Raw genomic sequence first — 26,238 nt, forward strand, 5'->3', positions numbered from 1 at the left:
ACTATTTCTCTGGAGCCCAAGTGTTTTGGCATAGGTTAACCTTTTTGTAAGGTAATTTCTCTAAATAGCAACGAGGCAGAAAGGCTCCTAGAAAATAAACTTAGGCTGAAACACGTATGAAGTATGTAAAGGTATTTCTGTGCACGCTCTGCCATCCCCCACACCCCGCCCATGAGCTAGAAAAACTATACCACGGAATCTAGTGACAGCAAGCTTGGCAGTGATCTCGCCAAAGTAACTGTACTAGGGAAAAGGTTTCACGAGTAAATTTTGACAGGAACATGGAAAATATCTGGAGCAACAAAGTCCTGGTTAACTCTGGATGAGAACACAATGGAACATTGGAGGCTAAGGAATCCATGAAACAGATCCATAGGCACATTGACCTGACACCCCGCCTCCCTTCCCGCCTAAGCTCCCTCCCCTTTCTTCCATCACGGCCAGTCAGGTTGCCTAGTTCAATACACTTCTCAGCGATCTAAAGAGTTACTCAGGAGAGTCATTTCCACGTAGGTCAACGCGCCGGACGGGCGGCGAGCAGAAACTTATATCCGCTTTAAATCCCAGCGCTTGGGAACAGACCTTATGGCTGTACCCCAGTCTTGTAATTCTGAGCTAGGAGTTAGTTTCAGCTCTGGTCCTTCGGGTCTATCAAATGCCAACCGTAGCACCCTGGGGGCGTGGTTACCGTTTTGTTGGGGCTCTGGGAAGTGCACTTATCTGGGGGACCGGGCCTGATGATACCATAAAAGGCTTGGTTTTCTCAGTTCTGAAGCCGTGTTCTGCCGACCTTCCTCTAGGAACCGTACTTGCGACTGCCTTGTGCGGAATCCTTGCTTCGCAAGTCCCCTGTCCTCTACTTCCTAGACCCTTTCATTGGCTCCGCCCCTATGAGCAGTACTCGTCCACTCTGGGAACGCCCTCCAGCGTAGAGACCGCTCCCCCTCGCCTCCGCTCCTCCTACCCAGCTCGTAGCTGAGCCCAGGCGGTAGTTCGCGTTTTGAGCCGCTCGTGCCACCATAGCTGTGCTGCTGCTGCCGCCGCGGAGCTGAAATCGCTGAGCGCGATGCCTGAGGGTGCTGCGAGCCGGGCGGCCCGCGCGGCACGGGGCTGGTGAGGCTGGGCTCGAGTGGGGGCGCTGGCGAGTAGCAGGGGCTTCTGAGGGAGCGGAAAGTGAAAGGTTTAGGGCTCCTGCGGCTGGCCGAGAGCGAGCTCAGGAGGGTCGTGGGTGGGGGAGGGAGGCTCCCGTGGCAGAACGGGTTGCAGGGCCACAGCGAGCCCCGCCACGCTGAGTGTCCCTGCGGCCGCCAGCGCAGGTGCTCAAGGACCCCGTGGGACTCCTCGGTGGCCTCGGCGGTCTCCTTCTTTGGACACTGCAGATGCCATGAGAACAGTTGGGAATTAACGGGAATCAGACCGGCCACTAGCCCTTCTAGGGCCCATCCCATCCTTTCTGGCAGGTGTGGCCCTGGCGTTTCTTCGCAGCTCAGGCTTTTTAGCCCCCCTTTACATGAGTCTGTCCTTCAGGCGTTGTAAGAAACCGCACTGGGCTTGAAGGTGGGGATGAGGCGAAGGGAGAGGGCAGTACCTAGAGATAAGAGCTGCAGACACGGCTAGGCGGAAGGTAAGGTGGCTTCTGCCATCTCAGGTCAGTGAGAGGGCATACTGGAAGGCCCTGTGGAGTGGGAAAGCAGTGCCGCTGTTGAGGCAAGTCCTAAGATTGCGCCAGGAAGTGTCCCGGGGGGCTCCTCATCATGATGGCTGTGGAAGGGTCAACCATTACCAGCCGGATCAAGAACCTTCTGCGATCCCCATCCATCAAATTACGCAGGAGTAAGGCAGGAAACCGGCGAGAGGACCTCAGCTCCAAGGTGAGTCCTAGTATTGGGAGCCACCCCTTTCCTCCCCTCCCCTCCTCTGCTCCATGTACGTCTTTTACCTTACTCTTTCTTGGGAAAGAGGAGAACTAGAAGCTCACTTTGGCTCTAAAGGACCAAGTGTGCCCATCTCTGCCCCTCAAGAAAGCAATGAGCAAGCAGGGATGAGCATGCTGAGATTCATCTATGAAAAGGGAAGAACATGAGGAAGGCAACCTGGGTTCAGTTGTGGCCTCACTACAAACTAAGTCTGTGCTTGGGGAAGCCAGTTGATATGCTGTAACTCAGTTTTCCTTCTTGGAAGAGGGTAGTGGGACCACATATCCTGTGAAGGGCTAAGCTGCCACTAATGTAGTCGCAAGTGTTAGTGTCACAGCTGGGGTTATGTAAGACAGTGGTAGCAGAAAGAAATATGCTAAAACACCTAGTCGGAGGAATCGGCTAGGTAAATGCTCTTCCCTGGTGTCAAAACAAATTTACTTATCTATTCAAGAGACCTGAATTAATTTAACTGGAGTTTCTTGGCTTTTTAGGAATGATAACATGCGAGGGGCCAAATATCTGCCAGCCAAGCAATTCTGGTTTGCCCTTGAACATTGCTTATCTCATTCACTATATCCCACCCTGCTGCAGAAGTTCGTCAGAGACCAAGTCCCTTCCCATCTCCTCCCATGTCTGGGTGTAGGTGTTTATGCTTTCTTCAACTTTGTAGAGCCCCACAAGTTTGGGAATACAAAAGTAGACAAATTTATTTAATCCCTGAGGGAACCTGGGGCCTTGTTCCCACAGGATCAGATTAGGCTTTTGTGTCTTATAAGCAGCCTGTAAACACAGTAGCCTTGTGTAGTGCAGGATTGCTACAGGGAGAGGCATTTGAGACCGCAGCATTTTATTGCCTTGCCTGTATCTCTTCAGAGATGAGTAAACCCAGTGAGGAATGATTTAGAATGCTAATGTACAGCATGGCAGAGTTCTGGGAGGACTTAACTCAGATCCCTGTCCCTTAGCAAAACCTTACTTGGATTTGGTCAGAAGGTGAACACCTTTGCTGTATATTTCATTCAACAGGAATCAAAATTGGGCACAAGATTCCATGGCTGTGGAGATAGTGACTTTTCCAAGGGCTCTTGTTAATCATTGTTCATAGTCTCCAGAGGCAGGAGAATGAGCCTGAAACATAGACACTGTCTTAGATTTGGCTCCGTTCACTCATTTGTTGTGTTGGATCATTCTTAGTACTGTAAGCTCTCGTATTCTTGGCTGGTAACTTGGCAATGACCAGCACTATTAGAGCCATCTTCTTTATCTTTGGCCTCTTTTTCTGACCAAGGATGGTATAGGTAATAGAAATGTATGATGGGAGTTTAGTCTTCAGTATTAATACTTATTGTAATTTTGGTCTGGAATCTGGATGGTACGGTTACCATTCTTTAAAATTTACCATGTCGTTCATCATTAATGCATTCTACAAACGTTTGTTGTGTGCCTATTATGTGTAGAATCAGCGATGAATAACACATTATATCCTTGCCATCAAAGAGCTTGTGGCTGGTCAGACGTGTAAACAAATAATTACAACATGGTGTGGTAAGTGCTGTCCTAGAAGTATGTATAAAGGTGTTAAGGGCAGCACAGGGGAGGGAACCTAAGTCAGTTTAGGGGGATCAGAAAAAAACTTCACAGAGGAAGGGATGCTTGAACTGTGAGTCCTGAGGCAAGAGAAGAGGAGAAGCTCTTAAGGAAAACAGTGAAAAAGGGAATCCTTGGCATCACCATTAAACATCCCTGCTTCAAATAGGAATTCAGTGCTTCAGACTGCTTTAAATGGCTTTGTTTGTCCTAGAGCTGTGAATGAAGGAAATACTTAGCTGAAGTTGAATGACTCTTGAACAGTCTGACAGAGCAAGAGTGCTGGTGCATATCTTTAGCACCCAAAGTAGTAGCTGCCTTTGTGTGCCTCGGACCTTGCAGATGCCTGACTCCCCACACTCCTTACTGAAGACTCTACCTGAGATGATTCTAAAAGCCTGCCTTGTGGTAACCAACATTAAGACCTGGTGTACAAGGCTTTGTGAGCTGCTCTAGTATGTGGTAGCTGTGGTAACAGTCAGAGAGCTTGTGCTTCATGGATAAATAACTCTGAAACAAAATTTGAAGACCAAAAGACATATGCCTTTTGTGTGGGGTGGGGACAAAGAAGGAAGCGACAGAGGGCCTTTCTGCAGCTCTTACCTCATATGACCTGCTGTTTTGAATCATAACTGTTCCTGCTATCTAAAGTAGGCTTTTCACCAAATTCTCCATTTATTTTTAGATCCAACTCTATATTTACTGGAGCCACGGGGCCTTCTCTAACTAGCCCTACTACCTTGGAACCAATCTCTAATTGTTCTTTTATGTATGTCTTCATTTCCTAAGTCAGGGCCATGTTCTTTTTTATTTCCTTTACGTCACACTGTGTAGTACAGTGTAAGGAATGCACTAAATACTAAATGAATAAATGAATGAGAACAATTTAAAGATGTCAAATATAGTGGGGATAAACTTGAAATTCCAGAAGAATAGCAAAAATGATCAGGAGGAGTTTGTGACCTCTTTAGAAGAGAAAATTAGGAAGAATAAAATGTGAAAAAAAGAAATAGAGATGCAGCCTATTTAGGTGTGAAGGGCATTAGAGAGAAGGGAAAGTAGTGCTCATTAAAGGCTTTTTAATTCAGGAGAGACCTAGTTAAAAATATGGTTAAAATATGGTTAAAAGCCAAAGTGAGAGCCAGTAGAGATGGGGATTTAGGTTATTAGAGAGAGTAGATGAGAGCTGAGATTTGTATTAAACTTTCTCTAAGGGAGGGAAGGAAGTCTCTGCAGTGTAATAGAATTGGAAACGAGTAATTTGAGGTTTTATGCCAGATCTGCTGAGTCTTGATGAAGTGTAACTCAAAGTTATCAGTTGTAAACACTCTTCAACTTCAAATCCTGTGCAATTGTCAGTTCTTTCTCTCATCTCAGTTGAACTGTGTTTTCCTTAAGAAGCAAATGTGTGTGCTCTTGGTGGCTAACCCTCCCCCTCTTTTCTTAAAGTTTCTGAAAGATTTTTATGTGGAAGGAGCTGGGTGGTTTTTCATTTTAACAAAGGACAGAACTGGACTGAAGCCAAGCAGGCAAGATTTAAATTAGGGATACAAAAGGATTGCCTGTGCTGGAGGGTTGTTAGGTTTTGAAAAAGTGAGTGAGGGAGGTTTTGAAATCTTCTTCCTTATTAATAGCCATTAATACAATCCGAGTTATATATTATCCCTTTGGAAACAATGGGCAAGGTGACTGCAACTTTCTTCTAGTTCTCAGTTTTTATGAATATAAGTCTAATTCATATCCTCCCCCCCCACCATTTCTTCCCCCAGTGTTTCTCCTGCCTGATTGTATGGTAGTGCTTTGAGCCTTTTAATATGTGGCTGTAAGAAGAATTTGTGTAGGAGAGTTTCATAGAGAAGAAAAAACTGGCAGTAATCTAATTTCAGTTTTGGATTAGTGTTTGAGCCCAGGTATTAGTATTGAGACTCTTTATTATGCCTATTTGGCAGTGAGGAGTCATATTCATTTTTTTAATATAAATTTATTTATTTACTTATTTATTTTTGGCTGCATTGGGTCTTCGTTGCTGCACGCGGGCTTTCTCTAGCTGTGGCGAGCCGGGGCTACTCTTCGGTGCACGGGCTTCTCATCGCGGTGGCTTCTCGTGTTGCGGAGCATGGACTCTAGGTGTGCAGGCTTCAGTAGCTGTGACTCACGGGCTCTAGAGCGCAGGCTCAGTAGTCGTGGCGCTTGGGCTTATTTGCTCCGCCGCATGTGGGATCTTCCCGGACCAGGGCTCGAACCTGTGTCCCCTGCATTGGCAGGCGGATTCTCAACCACTGCGCCACCAGGGAAATCCTTTTTTCAAAGCATCTATGGATCACTGGCTGGCTCTAGCTTGATGGCGCTCAACTTGGGGGAGAGGTCAGGAGGGCAGTAAGACATCAGAATACCTGTGCAGCTTTTAAAAAAATACGCATTCCTGGGCCCCATCCTATCTATATGGAACCAGAACCTCTGGGGGTAGAGTTTGTTAGTTGTGTATATATTAAGTTCCACCAGAAGCCCACTGCTGGTTTCAGCCCACCCTGAAATCTGTTGGCTTCATACCCAAGTCCTCATTGAGGCTTCTTGAGAATATATAAAGCTAGCCCAGTAAGTATACTCTTCTCCTTGAGTAGTTTTTTTAATCTCCATTGTGTCTTCTGGACTGATTGCTCTGTTAAACTGCTGTATCAGGGATAGATCTGAGAGAAGTGCCCTGTTGTAGGGTAAGATGTAAGGAGCTGGTCATTGCCTTACTTAGATCAGCAGGAATTTCCCTTGGGGGCAGAAATAGGAAAACTTTATGATAATATCCCTGAGTCCTGGCCAGTTTTTTTGTCACCATTCCACTACCCACTGCCCTTGGGACTCATAGCAACCAAGAGTTTTTAGTGTTTAATACATACTCTGGGCTCCCCACCTAGAATAGATGACCGAGAGTAGAGGCCTCTGTGGCCAGCAGCCCTGCCCCTCACCTGTCTTTGTGAGTGAACTTGGGCAAGTTCTTGTTGCGTTTTCTGTCTATGATACAGTTTTCAGTTAAGGCTTGTGAAGTGTCTTGAGCTCCTCAGAACAGGTGGTGTACAGGGAAAAGTGTGAGGTGTTCTGGTCTTGTTCCTTTGATCTCCATTTCCTTTTCCTTCTGGTGCCTGCAGCTGCCCTCAGCCTTCAAAGTAAGTCTCACTGGAGAGAGAGGATTCTTCTCTCTGCAGCCCAACACCTCTTGCTTTGCTGTCTAAAATAGCCCAGCCTCTTCAGGCTTTAAGTTGTCTTGCAAAGCCTCCCCTTGTCTGTTTGGCCTCACTTATTTCGGAGTCTAACAGTACTGCTGCTTTCCAAGTTTCTTTTCCGTCTCTCAGCTTGTAATTTAGGGCAAGTTTCCCCTTTTGGATCTGTTTGAGTCACTGTCTTCTTTCTTGCTAGTATTTTGACTGTCTTTGGGGCCATTGGTATTCTCTGACTTCACTTCTCTCTTCCGTTTGTTGTCTGTGTGTTTTCATTTCTTGACTAATGAAAAAGCATTCATAGAAATGAGGCTTCAGCCTGACCTCTATAACCTCTCTGTCAACCTCCTGAGTCTCAAGTTGGACTTGTGGCTGTTATCACTGCCTCTTTGTTTGGAAAACAGTCTAGGGCTTGAAATTTGGGACTATGTTTATTCAAACTAAGCTTCTCTGGGAACATGGTCTGTCCCACTGTTGTTCTCAGAGTATCTGTTGGTTTTTACTTCATGTCCAGACTGCCCTGTTGGTAGGAAAAAAAGCTACAGTGTTTTCAGTAGGATTTGTTATATTATGAATCACATTCCCACTGCTACAAGCTAAGCCTCTCCTCTGGGCTCTGTTGTTTAATGCAGGACAGGGCCAGGTTTCTGTCAGCTTTCTTTCACATCAGTTCTCAGTAGAGGTGTGGAGTGAGAGCTGCCCACCTGTTTGGAAGTTTACTGAATAATCCACATTGTGGATTTTACTTTAACTTCTGTTACCTCTTTTTTAAAAATGGGGGGTAGGGGGAGGGCAAGAAATAAAGTGAGTGTGGCAGACAGATTGGGCAGTGTAGATCTTTAGGGTTGGTATTTTTGATTGTTCAGATTTTCCAAATCTTGGTTTCCTTCCTTCTAACTGTTGTATCAGCAAGTTCACAGTGCTTCTTAATTGGCCACAGCATTTTCCTCTGGTTTTGAAGGACGCTTACAGAAGAATGAGTTCATATTATGGATATCTCCTCTTAGACTTCTAGGGAGTGAATTCCACCCTCTCTCATTTTATCACAGAGAATGTTTGTAATGCTCTGTGTGTTGATTCCCTAGTCTATAAAACAATCTCTTTTTAGGTTAGATTTTTAAATTTATACACTTTATCTCTCCCCCTAAGCCTGGAATGGAGCTAAAGATACTTTCCCTTCCCTGCCCCTTCATTCATAGTTGAGATTTAAATGTACTGGAAGATCTTGGAACAACACTTTGTGAGACCACATGGCTGTTTTATTTTGGTTTTTTTCCCCACTTTGTCACATTCTCTTTCGGAGGAATCCTGAGAAGGAATTCCTCAGGTTCTTCTGGATTTGAACATTGCTTCTCACTTGTGCTGAGCTCACTAAGTTTCTGACTTCCCATCATACCTCTCCTCTGTCTTTGCTTTCTTTGTTCCTTTAGTGGTGCTTCTGGTCATTTCCCCGTGAGTTCAGCTGACCCGTTAAAGGTGCTTGCACTTAAAAACGAAACTTAAAAAAATTGTGAAATATAACAGACATCGAAAAGTTTATGAAATATAATAATATAACCTTGTATTGTGAATAATTATAAAATGATTGCTCACGTAACCACCACCCAAGTCAAGAAGTAGAACACTGCCAAGTTTCTGAAGGATGTGATGCTAATGGTGTCATTAAGGTGAGATGAGATTTTTCTCTTATGTAATTAAGATGATTTTATTGTTAAAAATCAAAATACTCAAGGACTTGATCTTGACTATTTGTTCTTTTCAAGTTTCTTCTTCTCTATCCATTATAGATTTGTGCTATTCAACATTTCCAGGTGGTATGCTTATTGGAACCACCCCTTTCCAGCCTTTGTTGTCAGTGCTTCCTGTCTTTATCTTACAATAATAATACTAGAAATAATAATATTTGTAGTGTTAATAATGGCTAACATTTATTGCGTTTTTTGCTGTGTACTGTGCTTAAGCATGTACGTATATTATCTCATTTAAGTTTCCCACCACCCTACTATAAGTACTATTACTATCCCCATTTCGTAAATGAGGAAACTGATGCTCAGAGAGGTGGTTATATAGCCAGTAGATGACTGAGCTGGGATTCAGATCTTGGCTATCTTAACTCCAAAGCCTGCTCTTAATCTTTATCCTGTACTCCTCCCAGGGAGTCTTCATGTGCAAAACATGACACTGAGCACAGAAGTATGCCCAGTATTGCTATAGCCAAGAGTCACATCTGCGATCAGCTTGGAAAAGGGCAGTACTTTAAAAAATATACTTTTCCCCCAACATTCCCCATAAAAGTTAATTTAATGAACTTCTTAGGATGTTATTTTAGAACCATCATTCAGTAACCCTTGTCCCTTGCATCCTTGCTCCTCTTCCCACTCCCAACTCCAGATTTCGTGAACTGTATCCCAACTTCTCATGCTATGGTACCGTTAGGAACTGTACAGCTCGTGGTTCTGTGGGTACGTGAATGTTAAGTTGACAGGGCACAGCTGTGTGGTTCCAGATGACCATAAGCCACAAACAGTTGCTGCTTCTCTCTTGGGGTTTGAGTGAGGTGGGGCAGTGAAGTGGAGACCAACAGATGCCTCGGTTGTTTTTGTGTGTGGGTATCATGAGGCTTTAAACTGGTCTGCTCTTATTTGGCGGTTGATTCTGTAGCTCACACTCCTGACTGCTTGTTAGTGCCACCTACCCCAAATCTCTCCTTCTTCATCCCCATTCTCCACCTCTTTGTTACCTCTGTGGCTGTCCCTGTGCACAACGGACCTTATCTTTGAAGCCGTGGAGAGTCGCTGAGTTGAAATGCCTGTTTTCTGTGAAAGAAGCTGGATCTAAAATACCCTGTGCCAGGGCTGATCTGGATGATGACAGTTGGGGCTCAGTGAACATGAAAATGAACAAAAATGAGGTCATTTGCCCACCTGACTCTGTTTGGCTGGGTGGGCTCCAGGATTGCTAAGTTCCTTGAGCAAGTGCCTTGCCTCACCTGATCTCAAACTTGTATTATTTTGATTTATTTCCTCAAATAGGCAACAGTGGTAACATTATGGGTGCAAAAGCATGGGATCTTAATGCATGCTTTCCTGCAGCTGCCCCAGTTAGTCCTGAGGAGAGGAAGCCCCAAGCTCGTTTGTGATCATGGGGGAGGAGCTCGGAGCATGCTGAGAAATCTTGACTCTTGCCATCACTCAGCTACTGCCTAGAGAAAAGCAAGCAGCTGCTTGTCAGGACTAAACATGCAATGGGCAGGCTGCAGGCTTGCCTCTAGTACCCTGACACTATTGGTCAGCTTCTATTTGGAAAAGCACAGTATCATTGCACACCATGATGGTTTTCATATGCCATAATAACCTGCTGCTGACTTTTCTGAACATGCCCTTTCTCCTTATGATGTCCTTCCTTCCCTAGGCTGCTTTGGTCTCCCTTTTGAGGCCTCCACAGCAGCTGTGGTAGAGACTTTCCCTCATAGTTGGCTGGTGAACAGGGCTTCTCTGAGTTGAGGTGTAGACAGATTAGTGGGTGGGGGCAAGAGGCCAGTGGTCCTGTTAAAATGCAGATTGAGATTCAGACCCACCCCAAGACTCTGCATTACTACCAGGCTCCCAAGTGACGCCCATGCTGCTCTTCCTTGGGCCTGGGCCATACTTTAAGTAGCCATGCTGGGTGTGTGTGTGTGTGTGTGTGTGTGTGTGTGTGTGTGTGTGTGTGTGTGTGTGTGTGTGTGTGTGTGTGTGTGTGTGTGTGGTGGGGGCTGGTGGGACAGCTTCCTCACTTCTGAGGGAACTGGATTCTCTCTCATTTGTAAAATTGGAATACTAATGGCTTTCTCCCAGGGCTGTTGTGAGGATTTAATGAATGTGAAAGCACATTGTAAGATCTAAATAAGTTTACAGCTATTACGGGGTTGCTAATATTATCAGGGTCCACAGATTTCTAGAATATCCAGGAATTTTCTTCTAATTTTCTGGCAAGATTTTATTCCTTCAAGTTTCCATTTGTGAGAAGTCCTTTTTTGCAGGTTCAACCTCTTGTGTTCCAGCACTGAACCATCCTCCCTGTGCAGCTTTTTATTGTGACCTATCTTCAGCCCCTTTTTCTTGCCAATATTAACTTGTATCAACTATACTTTAACTACTGACCAAAAGAAAGGCTTAGCAAATATTCTTTTTGATACTAACTACTGTGTAGTTTATTTCAGGGCTATGGATATGATTTTGGGGAATTAAAAAAGGCAAGCTAGTGAACCAGGAGTGGGGGGAGTCCTAATTTACTGTGTCTGATTGGAAATCACTGGAGTAGTAAGCATGCTCTTTAACAGCAGTAGCTTCTGTAGAAATAAATATAACTTTTTTCTTCTTTTGGGGCTAATTCATTTATACTGGGAAATAATTTGGGAAGTGAATTAGTCTTAGAGCTTCCTTTCAGACTAAGAATTTAAAAGGCAGAGTGAAAACGCATTAATTTTATGACCCATTGTTTTACGTTTCTAATGTTGGGACGAGAGTGAAATATTCTATTTAAATAATTTTGAAGATGTGGGGAAACAAGTGCACTCATACCCTTCTGCTGTTGGTGAAAGCAGACACTGATCTAACCTTTTTTAGAGGACAACTTGGTAGTATCCATTAGAAAAAAAATTTACATATTCATATCATTTGATTTAACAGTTATAATTCTGGGATTTTATTCTATGCAAACATGTATACCACATAAAAGTGTATATAACTGAATTTTTTTGTTGTTGGGGGGCGTTATTCACAGTATTGAAATCTTTGAAGTAATCCAAGTAACCATCAATAGGAGATTGGTGTACATCCATAAATGAAATACCTTGTACTTATTGAAAAGAATGAGTTCAATCTACATATACTGATATGAGAGGGTATACAAGATCTATTAAGTGACAAAAAGCAAACTGTATAACAGTTTTTAAGTTAATGATTATTTGTATTTTGTTAAAACATGTATGTTAGTAAATGCATAGAAAAAATTGTGAGGCTATAAATACCAAACTGTTGTTAAAATTGGTTACCTCAGGGAGGGATAGTAGATTATGGTGGACATTCACTATCTACATTTCTATATTTCTGTAATGTTGGAATTTTTTACAATGAGTGTGTGTTATTTTTGTAAGTAGAAAAAAACAGTAAAGATAAAAGTCTCTCCAATTTAAACATGTGTATTTCATATTTAAAATGTTTAAATTTAAAAATCTGTATACTCATTTTATTAAAGAAGTTATGTACAGATGTTGGAAAATATATCTGGTATAATAAACTTTGTTTTTTTAGTAATAATAGGACATAAAAATATTTTCTCACAAATTCATCATTAACTTCTTGAATTTGAAATAATTCATTTCTTTTTTTAAAAAAATATTTATTTATTTAGGCTGTGCCAGGTCTTAGTTGCGGCACGTGGGATCTTCATTGCTGCACCTGGGATCTTCATTGCTGCATGCGGGCTCTTTAGTTGCGGCATGAGGAACCTTTAGTTGCGGCATGCATGTGGGATTCTAGTTCCCCGACCAGGGAACGAACCTGGGCCCCCTGCATTGGGAGCATGGAGTCTTAGCCACTCAGGAAGTCCCGAGATAATTCATTTCTGATACTCAAAAATATTTCCTTGGTTAGCTTTGGTAAATAAAATGTCTTTTTATACTTTCTGAAGTACATGTGCTTTCTGAAAAGATTTTTTTACACCATATAGCGAAACGTAAAGAAGAAAACAGGTCATTCATAATTCTAACAGCCAGAATAACTATTTATAGCTCCATTCATTTCTGATTAAAAAGGACAGGTAAAGCTCTTTTTAAATAATAGTATTGTTACTTTTATTAAACAAGAATTATCTCAATCTTTTTGGACTTACTCGTTAATTATAATTTAAGTCAGATTTATGAAGACCCATGCCATGCATGTGTTTACTAAAGTCAGGGGTAAAACTGTTTGGTTTGTAATCATGCAAGGCACATGGATTATTCCATTCAGACCTTCCCCAATCTTTCTGGAAAGGTATCAGAATCCTGCTTCCTGCTCCAGCTTCTAGGTTTGGCTATGATAGATGGAGAATTCTCTAGGAGGTTAAAGAATTTACTAAGTAAGATGCACCAAAGAATATTCACAAATATTTTTAAAGTATTAAAAATGGATTCAACAAATATACTATATTAAACACTGTGTGCTGTGCTATAAGCATAGAGTTGTATGAGATACAGCCTCTGCCTTACAGGAGATTATAGAGTAGCAGGAGAGATAAGACAGATCCTTAAAGAACTTCTGTACTACAAGGTACTAAGTAACACATGCCATGTGAATGATGAAAATTAAGTGCTGCTGTAAGAATACCAAGGAGGGAGGAGTCACTTCTGGCCAGGTTGATCATGGAAAGAATCATAGGGGATGTGATATTTGAGCTGGTTCTTGAAGGAAGGGTAGGGTTTCAGTATGGGATGGTGGAAGGGAAGGGCATTCCAGGCAGAAGAATATAAACAAAAGCCCCAGAGCTCCTTTCCAGAATAATGAATAATCCAGATTGCCAAAAGCACATCATTCATATGGTGAGTAGAAGGAAATAGAATTAGAAGAATGATAGGGCCCATTGACAGATGGATGCTAGGCTAAGACATTTATAATTTATTTAGTTGGCATTAAGGAGCCATTGAAAGTTTTTGAGCAGGTGAGGGACATGATCATAGCTGTACTATGGAAAGATTATTCTAATGGGTTGGGGAGGGGAGGGCAGGGTCTACAGTAAGGAGCTTGATTAGAAAACCATTGCTGTATCCAGGAATATGGTGCCGAAGGCCTCAACCAGGGTGTTGGCGTTAGGAATGGAAAGGAAATGAGAATTTTATAGAGAATAACACATTGAAGAGACCTTCCTTCTTCTAGGAGAGTCTCATGGAACAAGTTGGCATGACTGCAGGGACACTGAGAGTCCTCTCCACTCCCCTTGTCCCAGAACACACGTTCGCTTTGCACACTTAGTCCAGATAAGGAACAGTTAGTATTCTCCCTGGTTACAAAGTTTGGAGACCAAGAGATTAAGAAAACTCAGGCATGTAGAGGTGGTGAATGAGGAAGAATTAGACCTTTCTTGATGATCAGATTTTTAGGTCATAAAGCTTTGTTTGTGGTTCTGGTCTTGGTTATAGCAAGGACTGACCTTAGAGAGGAAAAAAATTTTTTTTTCCTCTATTCTGGTTGCTTAAATTGAGATGTCTCCTATCCTTGCCTTTCTGATAACTGGAAGAGAAAGGGAGGGTAGGAGTACCTGCTCTATACCAGGCACTGTGTTATTCAAGCTGCTGTTTGGACTTGGGTGCCCACTGTTGGCTGTATTATAATTGAGTCCTTTGGCGAGAGGCCTCTCATTCGCTCCCTTCTGGTTTGAGGTCTGATGCCATCCTTACCTCTTCCTCCATCTGCACATGAAATCATAATCCCCTGCTTCTAACATTGTAATTTTAGTTGCCTTGGAAATGGGTGTCAGCTGCCTGTGTTGACTGTAGGTTCTAATGCCAGCTGGATGTGAGCATGTTCTGACCAGGTGGGGTACTCTGACATTGGAAGACCCTCTGTTACTCTTTTCTCTGCAACCATCTCTGTGAGGAGAGGTCAGAACACATTTTTAGACCCATTTAAGCTACTGATAAGACCTGCTACTTTTTAAAAATCATTAACGCTAGGAGGAGAGGACCCTGTTGCCGCTCTACTTCATCCTGTGCCCTTTGCCTTCTACCTTGGTTCTCAGACCTGTCCCTGATGCCTCCCTGATGGCATGGTGACTTCCCTTTGTTCTCTTTCAGAAACTGTAACATCCTGGTGGTTTTGGAGAACTTGAACTCCCTCCTTGGTCACCATGATTTCTGGAACCAGACAGACCTAGGTTTGAATCCTGGTTCTTCCACTGACTATTTACTTGACTCCTTCATAACTAAAATGGAAATAATACTAGTCCTTCATAAAGTTGTCAAGAGTATTCAATGAGGTGGTCTTACAAAGCGTTTAGCACAGTTCTTGGTGCAGAGTACACATTCAATAAATGGTATCTATTATGGCTGTAGATCCTCTCTCTGCCCAAGACCTTTTGCACCCCATGGGTGTGAGTATTCTTGTAAGAATACTCAGAGCATTGTTTTCTCCCTAGTCCCAGGAGGGGTTGAAATTTGGAAATAAAAAGGCAAAATGCTTTAATTGAATAGTTCCCTACCTGATTAATCACTGGAACCACCTGGAGAGCTTTAATATGCAGATTCTTGAACCCCACTCCATAGCTGTTGATCAAGAATCTTGCAGAGGCAGGGGATGGGTATAGGGTGGGGACTGCTATCTGAAAAAAAAACTTGTTAAGCCCTCTGAGTGATTCTATTGATCAGCCGGAATTGGGAACCTCTGTTCTCTAGTCTCCAGGGGCTTATGCTAAAGGATCTCTAAGGGCACCTCTTCCCAAGCAGTGGTAGACTCACCTTCCTTAGAAGCTAAGGCTATCTTAATCTCAGCACAGCAGAATTGGCTCAACTCCAACAAATCTTGATCTCTAGTGAGGGAACTTGGTTTTTCTGTCATACTGGAAGTTGTTTCTGGGAGACTTCATGGTGTAGAAAGTAGAACCATAAATCAGCCACAGGAACCAGGAGCAGAGTAGAGAGGCAAGGTCTGTTCTACAGTTTTGGAGTGGCCATTGTGTCTCTTCCTGCCTCTGACCAGATGGCACTTTGGTCTCTGAAGGAGCAGGAGTGAGTGAGCTTGGGCATGATACCCGCTTCCCCCTTCCCCCTCCCAGGGCTGGTCACTGGGTCTTTGCCCAGCTGGCTAAGTCTCTGCACAAAGCCTCCTGGCCTTGGCTTCCTCTGTGGCTTTTGCATAAGTGGCAATTCTCAGAATCTGGTGGAGAATCTGCTTTGTGAGATTAGAGTGTAGTGTGTGGGCAAGAGACAGGAATAGTTATTCTTAACCTGCAGGAAGGGAGGGAAAGGCAGAGAGGGCTCTGCCTCGGACAGGTCTGTGACATGCTTGTTTATAGAAATAGCAAGCCCATAGTTTGGCTGGAATGACTTATAACTCAGGTATTTATAACTTGTATTGAGTGGGATTAAGAAGTAGAGAAGGGGAGAAGGGGGAAGAAAGAAATTGGTGGCAACAAAACACGGCAACCAAAACAGAGATCAGCTTCCTCACAGTTGCTGGGATTTCTTTACCAGTTTGAGGTCAGCTAAATCCTAGATGACCCTGGCCTTTTGTGGCTCTGGCCCCTTAGTTTTCTGTCTCGAGGGAGCAGCTGCTTTCTTGCCACTGCAGACTCCCTGTAGTAGTCCCTCGCACTAAGAAAGCAAGAACAGATTCGAATCGTGTATGCTGTGGGCTCAACAAGAAACCCTTCTCTAGCAGTGCTGTTGTCTTGGCTCCACCCACTGGATCTCTCATTGGCTGGTGCCTCTCCTCTAGCTTGTGGGCTGGTCAGATCTAGGGACTGGAGAGAGAGATACCAGAAGAGTTTAGAAGGCCTTGCTTAGAGTTCCTGAGATCATGTGTTTAGGGGGTTGGGACTGCTGGGGACCCTGTGCTATGTTGCAGATGGCTTTGGACTCTGGAGAGTCCATTTCTTGCTTCTTCACTTCTTTTTAGCACTTACATTGACTACCCCATCCTTCTGGGAACTCTCCCCTTCACTGGCTTCCTGGTTCTCCTTCTCCCTTTCTAACTGCCTGAGCCCTCGTCTTCTCCATACTCTAAAAATAGCTACAGCCCCATTTCTGTCCTCAGCCTCACTCTCTCTTCCCTCTGTCTTCTCCTGCCTCATTGTACTTTCAGTGGTGGTTTTCACCTCCATGTGAATAATTCTTTTTTTAAAAAAATATTTGATTTATTTTTATTATTATTATTGTTTTGGCTGCATCAGGTCTTTTTGCGGCATGCGGGATCTTTCATTGTGGCGCGCAGGCTTCCGAGTGTGCGGGCTCCCTAGTTGCGGCACGCGGGCTCCCTAGTTATGGTGCATGGGCTCCAGAGCACATGGGCTCTGTCGTTGTGGCACGCAGGCTCTCAGGTTGTGGTGCGCAGGCTCAGTAGTTGTGGCACGCAGGCTTAGTTGCCCCACGGCATGTGGGGTCTTAGTTCCCCAACCAGGGATTGAACCCATGTCCCCTGCATTGGAAGGCGGACTCTTAACCACTGGACCACCAGGGAAGTTCTGTGAATAATTCTTTTTCTTTCCATAGATTTTTAAGAATTTATTTATTTTATTATTTATTTTATTTTTGGCTGTGTTGGGTATTCATTTGCTGCACTCGGGCTTTTCTCTAGTTGCGGAGAGCGGGGGCTGCTCTTCGTTGTGGTGCGTGGGCTTCTCATTGCTGCGGCTTCTCTTGTTGCAGAGCATGGGCTCTAGGCGCGCGGGCTTCAGTAGTCGTGGCACGTGGGCTCAGCAGTTGTGGCTCATGGGCTCTAGAGCGCAGGCTCAGTAGTGGTGGCGCCCTGGCTTAGTTGCTCCGCGGCATGTGGGATCTTCCCGGACCAGGGCTCAAACCCGTGTCCCCTGCATTGGCAGGCGGATTGTTAACCACTGTGCCACCAGGGAAGCCCCCATGAATAATTCTTAAATATCTATTTCTAGTTCTCACCTCTCTCCCAAGCATCAATTCCATGTGTATGTTGCTAAGTTGAATGTTCTGTGGTTCCTACTAAATATTCCTGAAGCGCCTTAGATTCAACATGTCTAAAACCGACATCGTCGGTTCCCATCCTTACCCCCTTTGTCCAGACCCAGCTCCTCTTTCTGATCATGGCAGCATTTCTTTTCATAGCACCACCTTGTTCCCTATCTCTGAAGTTCAAAATTTGAGTCTTCTGTCTTTTTCCTCCAGAGTTGTACAGTGCCCCGTCTTGCCAATTCTGTTTGCTTTGTCACTTTTTTCTTTGTCATTATTTCTTTTCTACTCTCACTATCTTCATGCTGGTCTAGATCCTTATTACCTCTCACCTGAACTGTTGTAATAGCCTCCTAATTGGGCTCCCTGCCTGTGCTATGTGTCTTTTATACATCATCACCAAACGTAGCTTTGATTGTGTCCCTGATTTGAAACCCTTCAGTGGCTTCCCAGAGCCTCCAGTTGACCCCACTTAGTTTGGCAATCAAGGCCCTTCCCGGTCTGGTTATAGTCTACCTCTCCTGACCTAAGTCTCCTACAAAAGATCCTTGCTTTCACTGTTGCTCACCTACTCTGTTGTTTCCTTGTGTCGAACTCATTCATGCAACTTCTTCTACTGAGAATTCCTTTCTCTGTATTTCCATCTGTCAAAATCCTATCCTCACTGCAAGGACCAGGCCACATTCCATCTAGTCTTCCAGGAAAGCTTCATTGTTTCCCTTTCCTGATCCTGTTCAGAAATCATCTCTCTTCCTCCTTTTTGAGCACTTTATATCTTTCTTATGACCCTCATCACGTACTGGATTACTTTGTAGTATGTCATTCATCTTCCCTAATGGATTTTGAGGACCCCCATAGCATCCCAGTGACTTTCAAACATTTTTGAGAACAACTCACATTAAGGAATACACTTTACATTGTGACCCAGGGCACACACACGCACACACACCCACCCCTGAAATAAAGTTCCACATTCAGTACTTACCATTACTACATGCCATGAGATCTATTTTTTGTTCTATTTTAGTTATTCATAACCTATTAAATCAATTTCAAATCCCATTAATAGGCTGCAATCTGCGTGTTGGAAAATACTGTTCTATCTAGTATAAATGAGTAGTCCCGTCTGTCGCCTCTGAGCCACCTGTTTTTTCCATCTACTTTAATGAGAGCCAGAAGAGCTCTTAAACAGTTGGCTTTATTCTTTCCTTCTCTCTTGGGAATAGGCTATTATGAAGTTATCCCTTTATCTCATTACAGTGAGGGATGATTTTGCTTTCCTTCTTTCTCTTAGGAGGATACAGTACTGCCCTGCCTAGTGCATGTTGGGAGGGGTGGGTATTCAAGCCTTCCTTTGCAGTGCGTCTGTAGTAATTCTGCCCTCCTGCAGCCTTGCTTCTGGGGAAAGATGACACTCTCTTTCAGGTTGGTGTAGGCTTTCCCCCATCTCAACACTCTCCACCTGTCCAAGGAAAGGCTGGGTCACAACTCGAGTATTCTCCCTGCTTCTAGGCTGTGTCGCAGATGTGGAGGAGATCACTGCAGAGTACAAAGTGGGTACCCTCTTCTTAATTCTGAGTTTTCATTGTGCATGATGTTCCTAGAACTGTGGATGTATCAGGCTGCCAGCTGCCTGTAGCAGTTGTGTCCCAACTCACCAGCCAGAATCATTTACCTGGACTGATGTGTCTTTTGGACTATATTTCATTGGCATTTGGGCCATGAGGATTTGGAACTGAAGTTCCTGTCAGAACTTGGGGCCCCATCCCTGACTTTGAGGACAGCTATTTTCTTACAGGGCCTCTTCCCTGCCTCATTTTCCTCAAATGATGCTTGAGGCCAGAACTCTCATACTAGTGGGCTTGCTTCCTTATGAAGAGAGATGCTGTAGAATACAGGAGAGGCTAGGTTATTGGTTGCCAAGGTGTAGTCACAAAATCCCTGGGGTCCCCAAAACCCTTTTAGGTGATCTCTGCGATCCCCTCTTTTCCAATTACATATCCAAATGAGGCCAACTTTTTTTTTATCTTCACCTAGAATAACATATCACAACAGATTGAATGCAGATGCAGTTATGAGAATCCAGCCGTTTTCTGTTAAGCCAGACATTAAAGAGATTTGCGAAAATGTTAAACAGTGCCACTCTTCTCACTAAATTTGTTTGGTTTTGTTTTGGAAACTAGAGTTACTTTTAATAAAAGTGTTAACATGTAATGGGTTTATTCTTAGTTTTGAATGAATTAAATTTATTTAAGTATTTCCATTGTAATTTCTAACATAGTAAATATTGATAGATATAACTTGTATAAATGAAAGCTCTTTGAGGTCCTTGATAAATTCTAACAGTGTTAAGAAACCAAAGAGTGTAAGAGACCAAAAAGTGTGAAAATTGCTGGGCTAGGTCATGCTGTGGTAACAAATCACCTCAACAACTCCATGACTTAACGGATAGTTTATTTCTTGCTCACACTTTTGTTGCAGTGTGGGTCAGTGCGGGCGCTCCATTCATCAGAGTTACTCAGGGACCCAGGCTGAGGGAGCCCTATCTCATCTCCTGCTGCCACACTTAGCAGTCAGGAGAAGGGATGTGTGCAGTGGTCCTTGAAGACTTCTGCTGGAAGCAGCGTGTCAGAGCATCATAAACATGTGCAGCCTTATAAGCTCTTAAGTGAGAAACCTAAATCAAATAAAAACACAGATTCTTGAGCTCTCTGTACCCCTTCCCCTCACATTGCTGGGTCAACGAGTGTCAACGAACTGGCTTTAGGATAAAGAGAAGTCAGGGATGTGAACTATAGAAGGATGTTGCTCACGAGGTGCTGAGCTCCACACCACATCCTGGACCATATTTTTACTCTCTTTTAAACATTTACTGTGCAATATTTAAGACATACAGTAAAGACATGTGGAATAATAGAGTGAACCATTGTGTGCCCACCGTCAGCTTAAGAAACAAAATGTTACCTGTACCATTAACCTCCCTTTATGCTTGTCCTCATCTGGATGTGGTCTTTCTGTCACAACCAGTTTTATTTCATTTTATTATTATTATTTTTGGCCACATGGCTTGAGGGGTCTTCGTTTCCTGACCAGGGATTGAACCGGGGCCACGGCAGTGAAAACGCCTAACCTCTGGACCTAAGAGTCCTAACCACTGAGCCGCCAGGGAACTCCCACACAACCAGTTTTAGATACTTTGTGGAGAGCAACTTTACTGGCCTGAAATACCCCAGTTTTCTTGTGCTTCCCATCTCTGTCCTTTCACTGTTCCTGAAGCCTCTGCCATGCATTCATTTATTCATCAAATATTTATCAAGTGCCCATTTTGTGCCAGGCACTGTTTAAAGTGCTAGGGATGCATCAGTGAGGGGTAACAACTTAGGCCTTGCCCTCGAGGAGCTCATATTCTGGTAGAGGAGATAGACAGTAAGTATGTGGACAAAGATATAATCAATGTTGGGTCACTATCTGACTCTAAGTATAATGAAGAAGAATAAAGCAGGATAAGTTGGGTATAGAGTGATAGCAGTAAAGCCAGTCTGGAAAGCCTTCCCTGTGGAGAAGACCGTTGAGCAAAGACCTGAGTGAATTAGCTGTGTGAGTAGTTGAGGCAAGGGAGTTTTAGTGGAAGGAATAAAAAGCATATGCAGAGGACCTGAGGCTAGAATCTACTTGAGGTGCTTCAGGCGCCAGAGTGGTTGAGGTGGAGGTAAGTGAGGGAGAAGTGTAGGAAACGAGGTCAGAGAGGCAGCCAGAGGCCAGGTGACTTACGGCCTTCTAAACCGGGGTGAAGAATCTGGATGGGGAGCCATTGGAGACTTTTGAGCAGCATAATGACATGATCTTCTATATTTCTTGAAAGAATCACTGTGGCCTGCCATGTTAAGAAAAAGAAAAGACTATAGGAAACAAGGCCTGAAGCAGCGGGAACACATGGGAGTTACAGCCATAGTCCGAGGGAGAGATAAAAGTTGCTTGAGCTTAGCGGTGCATTGGTAAATGTTTACATGCTCTCTGAGGGGGAAGAAGGGCCCTGATTTGTAACGTTGTCTGATTTCATGGCGAAAGTGCTCCCGCCATGGTGATTTCAAGCTACCAATGTGCTCTCGTTGAATGTGGAGCTGGGAAAAGAGGTGCACAGTCAGCTCTCCTGAGCCAGCGTGAGCCAGCTACAGCACACCACTACTTGAACTTGGGCACTTTTAGCCCGGGGTGGGTTTGCAAGGGGGTGTCCAGGTTTGTATCCATTTCTTAGGGTAGATGGAGGCTGTACCACCTTTTTGGAAAGAAGGAATATGGAGAGGGTTATGAAAGGGAGAGAGTCAGTTTATAAAGTCCATCGTGCAGGAGCCTTGCAGGACAAGCCTAGACATTGGAGGCCTTGCAGGAGCTCTGGACCCTCAGATCCTTTGAAAGTGGAGCTCAGCCCCAAACCTCCCTGCAAACAGGAAGCTGGTTTGAGTTAGAACATAAAATAAAACCCAGCTGATGCCCCTGAATGTTTTTCCCCTGCTCTTCCCCCTCCACAGAGTCAAAGGAAACTGCCTTTTTTTCCCTTGGATAGCTGCTCAGAAATCCAGAGGAAGCCAAAAACCGTAAATCCTTTGAAAATCATCCAAGTTTTGAGCCCAGGCAAACTCCTCTCCATGGGGTTTCCTAGCCCGGATGTCTGCTCCACTGTGGAGAGTCCTAGGAGGAAAGTGACACAACACAAAGATGCCAGGGACCAGAGATGAATCCCATGCCCAGCGGGGAGAGATGGTCCTTAGCAGGGTTTCTCAAACTGCAGCTTCCAGGCCACTTGTAGGTCATGAAGTCAATAAAGTGGGCCATGATCAGAATTATTTTTTTAATGAAATAGAATATAATAGAAATTGGAGTTTATCACATGCAATGAGAGTATGTATTTGTCTGTGAAACTTTTATTTCAGTTTTATGAGCATGTATGTTTATACTGGATCAAGATATAAAATGTGTCTCTTACGATGGGGTTGTGGTCAAAAACGTTTGATAAACACTGGTCTTTCGGGTCTGAGTAACTCACATCTCCTTCCTGCTTTAGATTGCTGTTGAAAACTCCAAGCTAGTTCCAGAATTAATTCTCTGTGGAACTGGATCATCTACCCACAAAACACCTACCCAAATTCCTGTCAGAGAGAAGGCAAGCTGAGAACCCACAGACTAGTCTGATTCTTTGGGACCAAAGCTGAAGCATAAGGGAGGGATTGATGCAAATATGAATCCAAAGGATTTGCCTGGAATCAGATTAGCTTGAAGAGAATAGGAGTTGAGTTGGCCTTTTAGCTCAGTGCTTGCTTTGGTGACCTTTCTCATCTATGTGAGTAATGCTGGCCTCAGGCTCCTCTTTCTCTCTTCTCTGCAGTAGGCAGTTGGTACAGCAGGAATGTTCCTGAGTACCCCTCCCTCGGGGATAGCCAGAGGCACAGTGCCAGGATAGGGTGTGGTGCCCTGAACTGAGTATCTCCCGGACTTCCCCAGGGTTATTTTGTGCTCTCCAGTTAGTGTGCAGTGCTCAGCCCTTTCAGAAAGGTGACTGGGTGCCGGAGAAGGGGGAGGGGGTCATTAAGCTGAGAAAAAGTGAGGAAAGAGGCATAAATTAGGGCAGAATATCAAGAATGTATAGAGTAAGGCTAAAGTTAGTTTAGCCCCCGCTAGGTTTAGTGCCTCAGAAAGGCCCAAGGGTAGCTGGCACGTTTGGTGCTTGCCAGGTGGTTGTGGGTAGGTGTGGTGCCCTCGAACTAAACTGCCTCTTGTCAGTGAGTAGACACATGTTGGAATTCCTGGTCCACGTCCCCAAGAAGCACAGAAGACTCTTGGGGACCTTCCAGGGTAATAGCTTTAACTACAACATCCCAGGGGACTTATTTTGGTCTCTGGCCACCTCAGGGCATTTCTTTCCAACCTAATTCAAACTAAAATGGTCCTTGGAGATAAGAATTTAAACAGGCCCTCTAGGAGCACTTGGAATTCTCCAGTTGGGAGAGTAAGAGAGAAGGAGAGATCCTAAAACTACCGTAATTGACTCTGGGCTTCCCCTCTCTAGATACTGGCCTGGGCTAGGAGCAGACCACAGTGCCGCTGATATGAACACCCCTGAAGGGTTTCTGGTTCACATCGCCCTCTTAAGGCCCCCAAGACTCTCTTAGCAGAGTACACTCTAGCCTGTTTACATGGCCATTCTGCATTCAGAAGCCCCTCTGTCTGAGCCAACGAGGACCGAGGACATCCCTGAGGAGGGCCAGCACAGGGAGTCCGGACAGTGCTAGAGGAGACTCGACCTGGAGTGACATGCAAGACGTTTTATAGCAGTGGGTGAGGGAGTGATGAGGTTACAGGGCAGTCTGAATCTTACATGGGATCATCTAGCAGAAAGATCAGGGAACTAATTTGAGGTTAGTCCGGTGTGTCCCAGGGCCTGCACACAGTGTGGGGTAACAAGAGTGATGAAGAGAGTGATGGTGAATGTCTCCCTTGGCCATGTCCTCTCAGAATCTCTGAGCACTTTACGTATGTTTCCCTTTCATCTCTGTGGGAGTTGTGGCTTAATAATAATTAGAGTACTCTGAGCGTCTGTGCTTTACAAAACACGGCATTAAGCCATGTCTCTGCCTCCTAGGCTTGGAGTCTGTTTGAACTGGCAGACATCTGATGGAGGGGAAGAGTGTGATGGAATGCACAGATCAGGGATATTATGAGTCACCTAATTGATACCTAACATTCTTCTGGCTCTTGGAGATCAGAGTGGCCTTTGTTTCATGCCTGCCAAGGTACGAAGATCAGTGACCTCTCCTGAGTCGCATAGACCCAAGAGGCCAGTCTGGGGACCCAAGACTTTATCTTGTAAATGGAGCCTTCCTGGATTGGGAGAGTTCTTGTCCCTCTGTGGCCATGAGCTGAGTTTTAACCACTTCATTTTCTTTTCCATGGGCCTAGCAGTTTGATCACTGTTAAAAGCTGGCGATGTACACTGGCTTTTTCCCATGTGATCAGGGGGCCTATGGCCAGATCAGGACCTGGATAAGTCAGAAGACAGGGCCATCAGGAAACAGTCAGCGTGGAAGAAGGTCCCGGCTACCTTCAACTCCTCCTTCCCAACCCCACTCCATCCATAATATAACACTTCTCTGTCTTGCTCCAACAGGTGACCTTGGAGAAGGTGCTTGGAATAACAGTGTCCGGAGGCAGAGGACTTGCCTGTGACCCCCGATCGGGTTTAGTTGCCTACCCAGCTGGGTAAGTGTCTTGGAAGTGGTCTTATTGCATGGAAGTTTATAGCTATGCTAAACCAGTTGGAGTGGGCAGGGGTTTTCTGGTATCTTCTGGGAGATACATCCAGGTTAATGTTTTGGTGCCATTTTTCTAAATGAGATACGGGGCCACATAAAGGCTCTTTGTTGACTGTTGTCTTTGTTGCCATCCTGTCCTGCTTTTTTGGCCACCCACACCCACCCACGCATACAGATTCACACTTTGTATTCACACAGCTCCCAACACCATCTTCAATATCTTTAATATCTACCTTTTAGTCATTTTTATTTTTATTTTATTTTTTAAAATTAAAAAAAAAATTATTTTATATTGGAATATAGTCGATTTACAATGTTGTGTTAGTTTCAGGTGTACAGCAAAGTGATTTAGTTATACATATATCTATTCTTTTTCAGATTCTTTCCCCATACAAGTTATTACAGTGTATTGAGTAGAGTTCCCTGTGCTATACAGTAGGTCCTTGTTGATTATCTATTTTATATATAGTAGTGTGCGTATGTTAATCCCAACCTCCTAATCTGTTCCTCCCCCACTTCTCCCCTTTGGTAACCGTAAGTTGGTTTTCTAAGTCTGTGAGTCTGTTTCTGCTTTGTAAACAAGTTCATTTGTATCGTTTTTTAGAGTCCACGTATAAGTCATGTCATATGATATTTGTCTTTCTCTGTCTGACTTACTTCACTTAGTATAATAATCTCTAGGTCCATCGCTGCAAATGGCATTATTTCATTCTTTTTAATGGCTATGTAATATTCCATTGTATATATGCACACAGCTTCCAACACCATCTTCAATATCTTTAATATCTACCTTTTATTTGTTTTTAAAAACAGCTTTATTGAGATGTAAGTCACATACCATACAATTCACCCATTTAATATGCACAATTCAGGGACTTCCCTGGTGGTCCAGTGGTTAAGACTTCGCCTACCAATGCAGGGGGTACGGGTTTGATCCCTGGTCGGGGAGCTAAGATCCCACGTGCCTCATGGCCAAAAAACCAAAACATAAAAAAAAAAGAAGCAATACTGTAATATGTACAATTCAGTGGTTTTTAGTGTATCCACAGAGTTGTGCAGCCATCACTACGATCAATTTTAGAACATTTTCATCACCCCAAAAGGAAACCCTACACCCATTAACAGTCACTCTCTGTTTCCCCCCAAGGCTGCCAGCTTTTAGGCAGCCACTAATCTATTTTCTGTCTCTATATATTTGCCTGTTCTGAACATTTTATATAAATGGAATCATATTTTTTGTGAGTGGCTTTTTTCACTTAGCATAGTGTTTTTAAGGTTCATATATGTCGTACTGGGTATCAGTACTTCATTCCTTTTTATGACCGAGTAACATTCCATTGTATGGATATACCACATATTCTCTGTTAATCAGTTGATGGGCATTCGGGTTGTTTCCACTTTTTGGCTGTTATGAATAATGCTTCTCAGAACATTTGACTACTCTTATCACGTTAAGAGGTGTCAGTGCCATGGAAGAGAGGAAGGGTTCCAGCGCTGGTGTTCTTCTTTCCCTTGCAGCCTTTTCACTCCTCTGCTCCTACTGATGAGAAACCCCCAACCAT

General features: G+C 44.0%; 1 protein-coding gene across 3 annotated transcripts in view; it reads left to right on the top strand.

Moving 5' to 3' along the window:
* The first annotated feature begins 668 nt into the window (after nt 1-668).
* MAPKBP1 (mitogen-activated protein kinase binding protein 1) overlaps nt 669-26,238 on the top strand; it is a 52,302-nt gene continuing 26,732 nt past the window's right edge. For 2 of the 3 annotated variants that reach the window (XM_068549825.1, XM_068549833.1), the window contains exons 1-3: nt 669-1,113; nt 1,649-1,871; nt 24,532-24,623. In XM_068549825.1, coding sequence (XP_068405926.1) covers nt 1,755-1,871; nt 24,532-24,623 — 209 coding nt within the window. In that variant the 5' untranslated portion in view covers nt 669-1,113; nt 1,649-1,754. Of the gene's footprint in view, nt 1,114-1,138; nt 1,872-24,531; nt 24,624-26,238 lie in introns of those variants that run through there. The other variant, XM_068549830.1, reaches the window with a different exon arrangement.

Source organism: Eschrichtius robustus, chromosome 1, assembly GCF_028021215.1.
Source record: "Eschrichtius robustus isolate mEscRob2 chromosome 1, mEscRob2.pri, whole genome shotgun sequence".
Taxonomy (NCBI): domain Eukaryota; kingdom Metazoa; phylum Chordata; class Mammalia; order Artiodactyla; family Eschrichtiidae; genus Eschrichtius; species Eschrichtius robustus.